This window comes from Delphinapterus leucas, chromosome 14, assembly GCF_059928025.1.
Source record: "Delphinapterus leucas isolate spDelLeu-1000000601 "Yukka" chromosome 14, BTC_Dleu_Yukka2, whole genome shotgun sequence".
Lineage (NCBI taxonomy): Eukaryota > Metazoa > Chordata > Mammalia > Artiodactyla > Monodontidae > Delphinapterus > Delphinapterus leucas.
The window spans coordinates 23,221,193-23,234,986 of record NC_143142.1 but is presented as its reverse complement, the minus strand read 5'-3'; the positions used below and the strand labels follow the sequence as shown (position 1 = coordinate 23,234,986).

The 13,794-nt window shown below is 55.9% G+C and overlaps 1 protein-coding gene across 1 annotated transcript; it reads left to right on the top strand.

The window, feature by feature from the left end:
* Positions 1-4,364: 4,364 nt before the first annotated feature.
* On the top strand, positions 4,365-10,183 carry SEC14L6 (SEC14 like lipid binding 6). Its single transcript, XM_089894717.1, is given in 10 exon segments — positions 4,365-4,683; positions 5,601-5,660; positions 5,749-5,937; positions 6,447-6,542; positions 7,705-7,765; positions 7,871-7,958; positions 8,305-8,407; positions 8,484-8,623; positions 8,715-8,884; positions 10,030-10,183. Coding segments are annotated over 10 exon segments (1,059 nt in total). The 5' UTR covers positions 4,365-4,671; the 3' UTR covers positions 10,170-10,183.
* The last annotated feature ends 3,611 nt before the right edge of the window (positions 10,184-13,794 follow it).

Below are 13,794 nucleotides of genomic sequence, written 5' to 3'. Positions count from 1 at the left end.
TATAATCAAGTGAAGACAAGGTCATTGGAGTGGGCCCTAATCCAATATGGCTGGTGTCCTGATAAGACATGGAAATGCCATGTGAAGACACAGACACACAGGGACAACACCATGTGAAGACAGGCAGAGGTTGGCATGATATAGCAACAAGCCAAGGAACGCCAAGGGTGATGGCCACCTCCGGAAGCTAAGAGGCAATGAAGGAGTCTATCCAGAGTTTGAGGGAATGTGACACTGTCAACACCTTGATTTCAGACTTCTAGCCTCCAGATCTGTGAAAGAATAAACTGTTGCTTTAAGCCACCCAGTTTGTGGTACTTTGTTACAGCAGCCCCAGGACACTAACACGCTCTCCTGGGTGAGGCATCTCCCCCTCACCTGAACCCCTCCTTTCCTCCCTCCCCCAGGCTTGCCCCTAGGAGCCACCCTCCACCTGTAGCCAGAGGCTGTCCTCTGCTCCAAGCCCTCCACTATCCTCCTTTCCATCGGGGAAAAGCCAGGCAGCTGCATGCCTCTGGGGCTTCGCACATGCTGTTCCCTCTACTATAAGGCCCCCTTACTTTTGCAGGCCTAATACTGCTACGTGTTTTCAAAGCAAGTTCTGCCTCTTCCTCTGGGTGTCCTTCCCTGACAGCCCAGCCCCCAAGCTATCTTAGGGCCACCAGGCTCCCCATCTCAGCTCTGCTTGCCCAGGGCCAGAGCCGTGGATTTGCTTGTCTGAGAGGCCCTCCAGGATGCGGCCCGGGTCTTATGGAAACAATAGGCCTCCAGTGCCCAGACCAGTGCCTGGCACACAGTCAGTTCTTAATAAATGTTGAAAGACAGAGGAAAGGGACTTCCCTGGTGGTCCGGTGATTAGGACTCTGTGCTTCCACTGCAGGGGTCTCTGGTCTCATTCCTGGTTGGGGAACTAAGATCCCGCATGACGTGTGGTGTGGCCAGAAAAAAGGAGGACAGATAAAAAGGAAATAGGGAGAAAGGAAAAAAGGAAGGAAGAGAGAAAAGAAGAAAGGAGGGAGGGAGGGAACAGGTAAAAAAGAGAGAGTGAAAATAAGGCAGAGGGGAGAAAGGGAGCTATTTCGCCCTTGAGGGCCTTCTTCATACTTGTCCTAACTGACTGGGGCCTGTGTCCCTGGGAAAGATAATAGATTAGCCAAGGCACACAAGTGCTGGAATGAGTTCATTAGCTGAAAGCTCACATGACACTGGGGCGGGACACAGGTCAGGTAAGTCTTGACACGGGCAGGTAGAGGCAGGGAGTCTGGAGAGTGGGTGGCCCTGGGCACCCACGAGCACAGAGAGCCATATAAGAACTGAAAAAGGAGAGGTGGCCACTCCCAGCTTCCCTGGCCATCACATCTTTGGCAAACTCTTATTGAGTACCTACTGTGTACAGGTGCCACAGTGGGAGTGCTTTTCTCAGACAAGTGCCTACTGTGTGCAGGCTCCGTGCCCGCCGCATTCACTGGACTGGGACTCACTTCCCAGCAAATAAAACCAATTAGAAAAGACCTTGCAGAAGAGGAGGGCTTTGATTACAGGCCTTGAGGGAGGCAGGGATTGGATGCAGGGTGTTGCAAGGAAGGGCATTCCAGGGAGCGGGAACAGCATAAGAAAAAGCTGGACAGGTAATAGTGGAGAGGCAAGGGGGCTAGAATAAGGAGGAGAGCAGAAGAAATCCGCTCAGCAAGGACAGCAAATAATCTTGCGCTCTAGGCTACGGAGTTTGCAGTTTCTCCTGAGAGTGACAAGGAGCCAAGGGAGGCTTTGGAGGAGGCGCAGGACTACTCAAAGGTGGGCTTCGGAGGTGCTGGAGTGGGGAACCAGGGAGAGGAATGGGGGCCTGAGCCAGGGAAGGGGCAGGGGAGGGTGGCCCACACTTGCCCCTTGTGGCTAAAGCTCTAGCCTATGGGTCTGTGGGGTTCTAGGGAGACCTCGCCCTACAAGAGAGGCAGATCCACTCCAGTTACTCCCGTGCAAGGCCAAGGAGGGAGCATCTCGGGCTCAGCGAGGCGCCCCAGGTGTGTGCTCTGCCTGGCGCCGGCATGTGAGAGACAGAGTCCTGAGTAAGCTCCAAGTTCAGACGGTCCTGATTGTCACCCAACTGCTGCACAGCTCGGGCACTCCACTTCCGTCTTCCAGGCTCTGGGAGGAACAGTAAGGGGTTCACAGAGCAGGGATGCCTTTGGCCGAGAAGCAGGCACAAAGCCCAACACGTGGTCCCAGATTAGAGGTGAAGCTGCTGGTGCCCTGCCCGTGTCCCCTGCCCTTATCCCCTCAACCTCACCACCCCCCGAGGCCTTTCTCCAGCCTCCAGGGCCACAGGTGCCAGCAGGATTGTCAGCCCCTGGAGCAGCCCTCAAGCAAAGGTGTCTAAAGACCCTCAGACCCTGGGCGGGACTCTGAGGTGAGCGTTCCACACTGTCTCCCATTATCCCCATTGGGATCGACCTGTCCTTATTTTCTTCATTACTTCCCCGTACAGCCACCTCCCCACCTCTGTCTCACTTCCTCACTCTCCTATTTGTGTTTCCCCTGATCACCTCCAGAATAAGCTCCTTGCAGTGGAGTGCTTATCTCAGACAAGTGCCTGTTGTGTGCAGGTCCCATTCATGCAGCATGATCCCACGTGTCCTTGTCTTGGGCTCTGGCTTTCTGCTTGTCCAGGGGTGGGGTAGCTGACTGTAGCCAGGAGTCTCCTGTCACCCCTCACCTGAAGGCTGGGTGTGGCCCAGCTCAGGGTTGCACATCCATCCACCTGCTGGGTCTGGGTCTGGGAAGTCTCTCCTCACCCCCGATGCCACACGCCCTAAAGGCTGTGATGAATCATGGGCAGTTGCTCCAGACACGTGGGGTGGTAATTGGAGCCTGGGACATGCTGGGGCACAATGACAGTGGTTTCAGACCTCTGTTGGGTGTGAGTGGTGGCCTTCCTGGCTCAAGGAAGCATCTGATGGGACTGCAGGAGTAGAGGGTGGGGACTGAGAGGCAGGGTAGAGAGCAGCCTCTGTGTGCGTGACAACAGGCGGTGTCACTTTCGACATGCTGTGGGGCAAACATCGCTATCTTCATTTCACACATGAGGATTTGAATCTGGGCCAGTCAGGTCAAGGTTTGGTGCCTTAGGCACCCAGCAAGGAATGGACCTTGCCATGTAGGGACAAGAAGCCTGGCAGGAAGAGGCAGGGCTTCTGGGCAGTGGTAGGCATGGGCGGGGCTGCCAGCTGGGCAGAAGACAGGTGGTCTGCAGGGAGCCACAGAGTGGGCCCTGCACTCGGGACCAGCCAGCTGGACCCCATACCCACCACTGTAGGGAGAATGAGCGGGCAAGAGGGTGAGCTGAGCCCATCGCAGGAGAGGATGCTAGCCCAGGTGAGGTGGGGGAGAGAGCCCTACACCGGCCTCAATTTCTCCTTCTGCCCCAGAAGAGGTAGCCCCCAAGGCCCCTGAGGTTCCTCTGAGCTCTGCACTCCCGGGTCGCTTCTCAACTCTGAGGGTCTTGGTGGCCAGAGTCCACACTGGCGCTGTCCAATAGAAACATAACACAAACCACAAATGCAAGCCACATATGTCATTTCAAATTTTCTAGTAGCCACGTGAGAACAGGGAAAAGAAACAAGTAAAATCAATTTTGATCATATATTTTATTTATTTATTTTTTGGCCACGCAGCACGGCTTGCAGGATCTTAGTTCCCCAACCAGAGATTGAATCCTGGCCACAGCAGTGAAAGTGCCGAGTACCAAGCAACGGACCACCAGGGAATTCCCAATAATATATTTTATTTAACCTGACAGAGCCAAATTGGTATCACTGCAACATGTAATCAATATAAAAATGATCACTGAGATTTTTTTGCACTTTTATTATTTTTTTAAATAAATTTATTTATTTTTGGCTGCGTTGGGTCTTCGTTGCTGCGCGCGGGCTTTCTCTAGTTGCGGCGAGCAGGGGCTACTATTTGTTGTGGTGCGCAGGCTTCTCATTGCAGTGGTTTCTCTTGTTGCGGAGCACGGGCTCTAGGTGCGCGGGCTTCAGCAGTTGTAGCATGCGGACTCAGTAGTTGTGGCTCGCAGGGTCTAGAGCACAGGCTCAGTAGTTGTGGCACACGGGCTTAGTTGTTCCGCGGCATGTGGGATCTTCCCTGACCAGGGCTCGAACCCGTGTCCCCTGCATTGGTAGGCAGATTCTTAACGACTGCGCCACCAGGGAAGTCCCAGGGTCTGATCTCTTAACAACTTTTTTGGAGCATCAGAAAAAGGGCCGCGGGCACAGCTGGGGTCCCCAAGGCCTTGGCAGTGGCCGTGGGTGTGACAGGGACTCAATGTGCTGTTTCTCTGGACACCTTCTCTTCCTATCTTCCTCCTGGGTGGTGGCTTCTTTCTCTGCTTACCACCATCACCAAGGCCCGCCCAGGGGCACACCCACTGCCATCAGCCCAGGAACTCAGGGGGCCTGTACCCAAGTCTTCCTGGGGCTCTGGGTACCTCAGCTCTTACCTGAGCCACACTGTGGTTCCCCATGTCAGGAAAGGGACACTCTGAGCAAAGCGGGTAGGAGGGTGGAGTGGGGCCTCTTTCTTCAGACACCTGGAACAGGCCCCCAGGATTCTACAACAACAGCCTGTCCCCTTGTTGCAGCTCGGAGCTTTGACCTGGAGAAATCCGATGACATGCTGCAGAAGGTGAGGGCAACGCCTCCCTGACCGGCCCTGTTTCCTACCCCAAGTCTTCTGAGATCTTCCTTTCTTCCTGTCTTCCCTCCTTCCTTGCTCCCTCCCTCTCTCCCTCCCTTCCTTCCTTCCTTTCCTTTTCTTTCTTTCTTTCATGCAATGACTGTTTATTGAGCCCCAAAGGTGAGTCTAGCCAGTGCTGGCACTGGGGAGAGTGCAGTGGTAGAAAGAGAGAGAAAAGAAACCAGATAAATAAGTAAACAAGACGCTTCCTGAGAGTGGAAAGTTTAACAAAGACAGTGAGATGGAAGGAAGTGAGGGAGGTCAGGGAGGTCTTCCTTGCTGAAGGGTGACATTTTGGCTGTGGCACGAATGCCTGAATAGAGGCAGGCAGGTGAGGATCGGAGGCTGAGGGCACAGCCGTGCAAAGGCCCTGAGGTGGGGGCAAGCTGGAGCAATCCAGGAGCACAGGAGGTTGTGTTGTAGAGAGAAAGGGGAGAGATGCAGCTGCGTGGGTGGCGCAGGCCCATGGTGGTGGTGGTGGGGGTGGGGCTGCAGGCCACCATCAGAGTCTAGGTTTTTGACTAAGGAGGACTGGAAGCTAGGGGGTGAAGTCTGACTCCCAGAACTCCCTGGGAGACCATGTGGGGAATGGAGGGTGTCAAGCAGGTGGAAGGATGCAGGGAGAGGCAGCTGCACCTGTTGGCTTCACCTGTTCCTTTCTGAGATTTTTCCCTCCTCATCCATGTCAGACCCACGTCTCCTCTGTCCCACTCCTGTCCACATCCCCAGTTCTGTGCCCATGGAGCCCCAGATGCCCTGGCAGGCCCTCAATGGTTGCAGGCAGAGGGGCCTGGCCAAGTGTCCCTGGGTCCCTGCAGAGGCCTTTGGCTCAGGGGGGGTCTTCGGCTCCTCCTGTGTCTCTGTAGCAGGTGAAGTTCCGGAAGCAACAGGATCTGCACAACATCCTTGCATGGCAGCCCCCAGAGGTGAGATCCCCGGTCCCCCAGCCGCCTCGGAACCCAGGTCTCCCTCAAACCCACACCCCCTCCCCAACCCTCTCTCTCGTGCATCCAGGTTGTCAGGCTATACAACACCAACGGCACCTGTGGCCACGACAACGAGGGCAGCCCCATGTGGTACCACATCATCAGAGGCCTGGACCTCAAGGGCCTCCTCCTCTCCATCTCCAGACAAGAGCTGCTCAGGGCCAAGTCCCAGAGCTGTGGGCTGTCCCTGAGGGAGTGTGCGAGCAGCGGAGCAAGGAGGCAAGGGTCCCACGGGGCCCTCCCAGCCCCCGGGGCAGCCACAGCCTGGCAGCCTCCAAGGCAGCCCCCAGCACTGGGCACCCAGAACCTACCTCCCTGGTCTCCTCGGCTCCTCCCAGCACCTCTGAGCGTACACAGGATTCAGAGGCCAGTAACCCGCTAAGTGGTCCACACTGGGGCTCACTGACCCAAAGCCCAGCTCCACCCCCCAGGCCACGCTGCTCTCTGTGGCCTCATTTGATGGAGAAAGACAGGTATTTCAGCTGCACTGGACAGAGGAGGAAACTGAGGCATGGCGACCTGCCTTCCCATGGACAGATGTGGGAAGGGCGCCCCTTGGGACGGCCCCATCCCCCTGCACCTGGCTTCCTGGCATGAAACCTCCACGCCAGGCGGAGCCGGGATAAGCCAGGCCAGTGCCCTGGGCTCAAGCCCGGCCCCACCTCTGGTGGGGTGTGGGGGGCACTGACCCTCATGGGGGTCTCACTTCCCATCATTCCCTTGCACCTGGGGAAGAAAGTGGAGAAAATCATAGCTGTTTTCGATTTCGAGGGGCTGAGCCAGAGGCATCTGTGGAAGCCAGGAGTGGAGTTTGCCCAGGAGGTGAGGGAACCCCACCAAGGGGGGAAGGGTGTCCACCCTCCTGGGCCTCTGTCCCTCGCTTGCTGATGTGAAGTGTGTATGGGGGGGTCCTCGCTCCGCCCACAGGTTTGCAGCTCCTTACTTGCTGTTTGCAGGGATATTTTCAAAGCCATAATCTCTTGGGGCTGTGCTAAATCATACTCATCACCCCAATGTCACCATTTCAAGTCCAGCAGGTCACAACAACAGGTGACCTGCTGGACATGGTCACCAGGCCTGCCAGGGTCCCTGTGGATGCCCTTCCCTCTCATACTCCCTCCCCGCTCCTCCCTACCGGCCGCACCCCCTGCCCTTGGCTTGAACCCCTCCCCCCATCCTATTTGCTGCTTTGTCTGGGAGGTGGCTGGAAGCAAGTCTGCTCTGAGAGCCCTAAGGAGGGAAGGGAGGCCCTGACAAGACCTGGGCCCCCGGGGCAGCCAGCCTGCCTTTTCTTTTCTTTCTGCTCAACCCAGAATAGCAGAGAACCTAAACTTTAAAAAAGTTTAACAATCATCAAAACATACTAAATTGAGGAAGCCAGACACAAAAGGCCACATATGGTGTGATTCCATTGATAGGAAATACCCAGAATAGATAAATCCATAGAGACAGAAAGCAGACTGGTGGTTAACCAGGGCTGCAGGGAGAGGGAAATGGTGCGGGTGGTGACTGCTAACGGGTACGGGCTTCCTTTTGGGATGATGAGAATGTTCTGAAACTAGACACCTGTGTGAATATACTGAAAACTACTGAATCGCACACTTTGAAAGGGTAAACTTTATGGTATGTAAATTCTATCCCAATTAAGAGAAAAAAGGTATGTCTTACAACTTTGAATCTTTCTTATGCTAAAAGTGTTTTGTTTCTGAAGCTGAACTATTGTCTAAACCACATGGAGGGGAACCTTCCAGAGTCCTGAGGGAGATTTTCTTACTCTGCAGTAGGTGGGGTCACCCGCTTGAAATCTGTCAAGAAATTTGTACTAGTGGCTTCAGGAGGGTCTGTGACTGGGACCCAACAAACTGGAAAGCAGCAGCTTCTCTTGTCTGGGTGGGTTCTGGGTGTCTGGGGGGCCTTGGGAGCCTTAAGGGGGCAGCATTTAGGCACCTGTAGCTTGTGCACTGACCTGAGTTTGGCCTCACAGTTTCTCACAGCACTCGAGGCAAATTACCCTGAGATTTTGAGGAATATAATTGTTGTGAGAGGTGAATGAACCAGCCCGGGATATGCTGAGTGGGGGGCAGGGGATGTGGAGGCAACAAGGCAGGGAACTGAGACCCCAGGAGACCCTGAAACAGTGCCTTTCTCAGCTTCCAAGCTGTTCCCGGTGGCCTTCAACCTGATCAAGCCATACATAAATGAGGAGATGCGCAGGAAGGTGGTGATTCCTGGAGATGAGTGAGCAGCTCTGGCCTCCTCTGCAGCCCAGAGCCTGAGCTGGGGGCTGCCCCTCTGCAGACCTGACAGCTCCTGCATCCGAGGGCACCAGGCTCGGGGACCCACTCCTCCAGACCCACTGCTCTGGAGGACCCACTCCATTATGGCATCAACTGTTGAGGCCAATGTGTCCACCTGCCAGAGGGCAGAGGGGCCAGGAGGGGTCCGTCCCCCGGGGGCACCAGGAGGATGTGGGAAATAGGGGGAGGGAGCCATATGGCACAGGACAGCCCTGGGCTTGGCCCAACTACCCTCAGTTGAGCCTCCCCGATCCCACATGGAACCCCACTTTTGCCCCCACAGACAGCTGGAAGCAAGAGCTGCCTAAGTTCACCAGCCCCGACCAGCTGCCTGTGGAGTTTGGGGGGACCATGACTGACACCGATGGCAACCCCAAGTGCCTGACCAAGGTACAGGTGCCCAGAGGATGGGGAGGGAGGGGAGACAGCCATGGTCTAGTGCCGTCTCACCCACCCTCGCCCACAGATCAACTACGGGGGCAAGGTGCCCAGGAGCTACTACCTGCGCAACCAGGTGAGGGTGCAGTACAAGCACCAGGTGACCGTGGGCCGAGGCTCCTCCCTGCAGGTGGAGAACGAGATCCTGTTCCCAGGCTGTGTGCTCAGGTAGGGATGGCGGCCACTCCACACCTGGGCATGGTTGGGAGGGGCCCGGAGCCCAGGCAGGTGGTTGTCAGTGGGGCCCTGTCCCCTGCAGGTGGCAGTTCGCATTGGACGAGGTGGACATCGGCTTCGGGGTTTTCCTGAAGACCAAGATGGGGGAGCGGCAGCGGGCCGGGGAGATGATGGAGGTTCTGCCCAGCCAGCGCTAAAACACCCACCTGGTGCCCGAGGACGGGAGCCTCACCTGCCTCCAGGCCGGCGTCAGTAAGATCTATAGGGTTCGCTGGAGTCATTTTCCTCCTCATGGTGGAGAAATGATCTGACATCTCTTGCCAGTCTGACCTCTCTGTTTGCTCCTATTTCCAGATCTCAGGGAGGGTGTGGGAGTCTGTGCTAGCTCCTAGATCCCACAGGCACCAGGGACATTGGTTTCAGGTGTTGGATCTTATGAGTGGCCCCCAGGTGTTGATACAAGGGCAGAGACACATGGTGGAGAGCACGGTTCACAGCCGTGGACTCAGCTCCTGGGAAGCCCCCTCACTGCACCCAACAGGCTAAGTAAGAGACAGCTGGAAAACAGCCGTGGGCTCAGCATCAGGGCTCCCAGCCTGTCCACATGTGTGGACCACCCCACTTTGGGAATCCTGAGGAGATGACTCTTCCAGGTTTTTGTTACCCCATTCCCAGGCCTCCCAGGCCAGATGCAGTTTGGTCTGTTTTAGCAGAAGCGACGTTGCCCAGGACCACTGCTGACCTCCCACCTCTGTGGGGAACAGAGCTAGGAGAAGGGAAACCCAAAGCTGATGTCCCCTGGAGAAGAGAATGAGTTCTGCTATTGCTTTAGTTCATCCACATCTAGTTCATCTTCGTGGCAAAGGGAGAATTAGAAGGGTGGAGACAGAAATCTGGATGAGTCACCATGTCCCAGCATGCATGTTGGACCTTGGTGTCAAACAAAATGCCTCTAAAGAATGCATGATGAGGATGCGGCTGATGGAACTCAGCCCTCTCTTCTGGGGAAAGCAGGGCTCCCCTCTGGGTTGGAACATCAGGATAAGGGAATCCCAGTCCCTCCCTTCCCTTGGTCTGGAACCATAAGTCTTACCAACCTCTAAGCCCATTTCCTTATCCATAAAATGGGGGTGATAGTGCCTTCTGTGGGATTGCTTTGAGGATTCAGGGAGCTGTGTGCACCGAAGCAGTGCCCGTAGACGGGGCTGATGCATGCTGCTGGTGGTTACCATTATTCCTTTGGTTGGCACAAGCATCGGCCAAGGAGATAGTCGGGAGTGATGGGCTGGGGCAGACCCTCCAGCCCCACCCACAGTTCTGGGCGGCCCACTCCCAAGGGCACTGGGTGCGCAGATGTGCCAGGCTCGCTTTGCTTGCTTACTTCTCCGTCCTTGCAGACGTCCTGCGCTTTGACAACACCTACAGCCTGATGCATGCCAAGAGGGTCAGCTACACTGTGGAGGTGCTGCTCCCCGACAAGGCCTCCGAGGAGAAGATTCAGAGTCTCGAGGCAACAAGACAGTCCCCACTGCAATGAAGACCCTGGGCGCCCCTGTGCCCGTGCTCTCCAACCCCTTAGCACCCCTTCCTGTCCCCTGACCCTGCCCGCCGCCCCCAGGAAGGGTGGTGCTGGAGGTGACTGCAGAGAGCCACCCACCTCAGCCATCACCATCTCAGCTCCTTGTGGGCCAACCTGGCTCTGTGGCCGAGCAGGAAGGGGAACCCTGGTGCATAGGCCACGCTGAGGATTCAGACAGACACCCCATCCCCTGTTCGCAGAAAATGAGGATGAGAACCCTGAGGATAAGCTTGTGTCCACTGAGGAAGGGTCCTACCTGCAGAAGCTGCCCTTGTGTCCCTCCTGACAAGGTCCCCCCCATCCCAGGGCTCACCCACACCTGGCGTCGTGGTTGGAGGACATGCGCATGAGCACCAGGGCCTGCAGGGAGCACCGCCTCAGGCCTGAAGAGCAGGGAAGCCCCATTCTCCACATACAGGGGATCAGCAGGGATGGACAGGACCAGCTGTAAACAGCTGGGTGGAAGGACGGGCAGGGCTGAGGGTCTCGGTTCTGACAGAGCATCAACCCTCCAGGGCTGTTCTACTGCATTTGGAGGGAAAATCAGAAACGGAGAGCGAGAGCCAGCAGGAACAACCATCAGGAGGAAGAGCCGCGCTCAGCCTTACGCAGAGCTGAGTGGGTGTGACTGAGTCTCCGGGGAATTCCCAGTGTCTCCCCACCCCCAGCCTGCTGTGATCCAGCCCACCTTCAACTTGGGTTCTTTCCGGCTCTGATGGGGGCTGGGACCGAAGCAAAGCTGGAGGGAGGTGGAACGAACATACTGGGGTGCAGGGTGGAGCTGCCCTCCCAGGGCGCTCATCCTAGACTCTGACTTGCTTCTTGGAGAACCATCAGGTTTTTCCTCCATCTTTGTGTCTCACCAAGGGGAGAGCTGAAGGTTGGCTGCCAACCCCCCTCCTCCCCCACCCCAAATGCAACTCAGTAGCTGACCAGTGAAGGCTTCATTTCTCAATGGCTTGCCCTCCTGGAGCCCACAGCCCACAGTCAGAACCGCTGCTGGCCGGACTGCACCCAGCAGGGCAGCCCATGCCTGGAAGTGAGCCGAGGAAGCCCCTGAGATGGCTGTGCCTCTGCGGTTGACTCTAGGTGGCAATGAAGCCCTCAACCTGGGCCTGGGAGCCCAGGCTTTGCTGCCCTGCCCCCTTCATCCTGCTCCCTGCCCTCTGGCTGGGCCAGGCCACTGGCCCCCAGTACCTCTGAAGACCCAACCCCAGGGTGGCTCGGCCCTCGGCTCTGGATCCCTGTGCCTGTACTACTGTCCCACGGGGTGGAGTGCTGGCCACCCAGGTGACGTCCCCGGGAGTGAGTGGTCAGACGTACCTGTAAAAGGGGTCCTTGCTGCAAAGCATTAGCATCCTGGCTGCCCAGGCCCTTCCCAGGGACCGGAAGCCTCCGCGAGCCCCACTATCCAGGTGCTTTACCAGCAAGAAGCCCAGCTCTGGTCCCTTTCCCACTCTCAGATTCTGTGCTCTCATCTTCTCCAGTTAATAAGAGGTTTCTCGATTTCCCAAAGCCTGTTTTAGACAAGAGCATGATGAGGCTTGGGAAGGTGGGGTCTTCCGGTGAGCCAGGTGAGGTCCTTGGGTCCCCAGCCCTCCATCCACCACGAGTGACGGAGTACAGAGTCTGAGCAGAGGCTCTGCTGCTATAAAAAGCAAACTAAATAAAACCGAATGCCATAAGCCAGCGCCACGAGGCACTCCTGGCCCAACAGTGTTTGAATAGTTTGGCAAGAAAAAAACTGCGTACCAGCACCAAAGAGATGGCCTGAGGCTGTCAGGCAAAAATCACATGACATTTCTGTGTCCAAGGTCCTCTCCTGCATCCCAGATGTGGCAGGCTTTCCCGTCACCCCAGTTGCACTGCACAGCCACCCTCTGTGCAGCCTCCCAGATGCAGGGATATCCAGAGCCCCCAGAGGTCCTGGCTTCCCAGGGCCATCTTCCCACTGCCCATGGCAGGCTATGGAGGGCACGGCCAACTGGGGCTGGGAGGACCCTGTGCCATGTTTCACTGCTCCCAGCTGTTGTCATGATGGGGGCTCACAGTGCCTTACTTCCACCTTCATGCCCCCCACGTAAAGACAAGGGGTTCATAGATGTGAACAATGACCCTTGCCTTTCTAACCACTCATAGCCAACTTCCCACCATCAGCACTGCCTCATGTGGTTTTCTTGCAGGCAGCAAAGACTCCTTTGCACAGGGGTTTCCCAAGGCTCTGACCACAGAGAATTTATACAAATATGGCTGTGATAAGGGGGTCAGGTGTGGGCACCAGCGACACTGAATCCTAGAGCTGGCAGAGCACACCTCTGTTAAGCCGGCAGGGCAGCAGTCACCTGCAGAGGTGAGAGCAGAATCTCTTACCTGGCAAGGGGGGAGGGGCACTTTGGGAGATAGAAAGGGAGCATGTCTTCAGCAACCTCCATCCCTGTGTCTTAACACTTTAAGGAAAAAAAAGGTGTGTGTGGGGGGAATTCCCTGGCCGTCCAGTGATTAGGACACCATGCTTTCACTGCCAAGGGCCCGGGTTCGATCCCTGGTCGGGGAACTACGATCCTACATGACCCTGCATGCTGCACAGCAAGGCCAAAAAGAATTTTTTTAATTTAAAAAATAATAAATTTTAAAAAAAGGAAGTAGCCAGAAAGGGGCTGTTTACCCGAAGCTTGTTTCTTTGTTTATCCATTCATTCATCAACGGTTATTGAGTGTCTGCCCAGCGCCAGGTACTGCAGGCCCTGGGGACCTCGGGGAGACTGGGCTGACGCTAATAGGAAGCTCATCTATATTGAGGGAGGCAGAAGTGACTCCAATGATTATCAAGTGGGCGTGTCATCACCACGTGTGCTTGGAGGGGCAGAAGCCAAATTCTAGGGGAGCTCTCAGCAAAGAAGCCTGATGGGGAATCAGATGTACTTTGTCCGAGGAAGGGACCCTTGAAGGGAGAACTGAGAGATGTGGGAGGGTGACCAGGTGCGGACGAGCCTTCCAGACTGAGGAATGGGGTGAGGGTGGCTGTGGGGTATTTGAGACCGGAGGGGTGCCGGAAGGGCTCTTGGGCGGCGCTCTCTGATGTTTACCATTTCTTTGTGAACAACTGTGTGTACACATTTGATAATTATTAATAAAACCATTTTATAAGGCACATTACAAAGCAGCCGTGTTGTTTGTCAGGAAAGAATGGCAGAATCTTGGCAGGAGGCCACAGATCAAAACTTACTCAGAATGAGGTGGTTGGAAATACCCAGGCCTCACCTGTCCAGAGGAACGGAGGCGGGGCCTCCCGGTCCCAGCACATCTTCTGGGATGGAAAGCCCCACAATCTTCTGGTGGCGGGAGAGGGGGGGATGCAGGTGAGGGACCTATAGGGGTTTTTTCAATGCAGTTGGAAAGGCTCTCCTGCCCCCCAAATTTCCACCCCAGTCCAGCTCACCTTCCAAGAGTCCAGGTTGGAGAGGACACCACTGTGGGACAGTCACGGCTTCACCAGAGTTCCATGGCACAGCATTCCACAGTTTGCACAGCCCCTTTACATGCAACCCTGAAGGAGATGGGAATTATAGCCCCATTTTACAGGT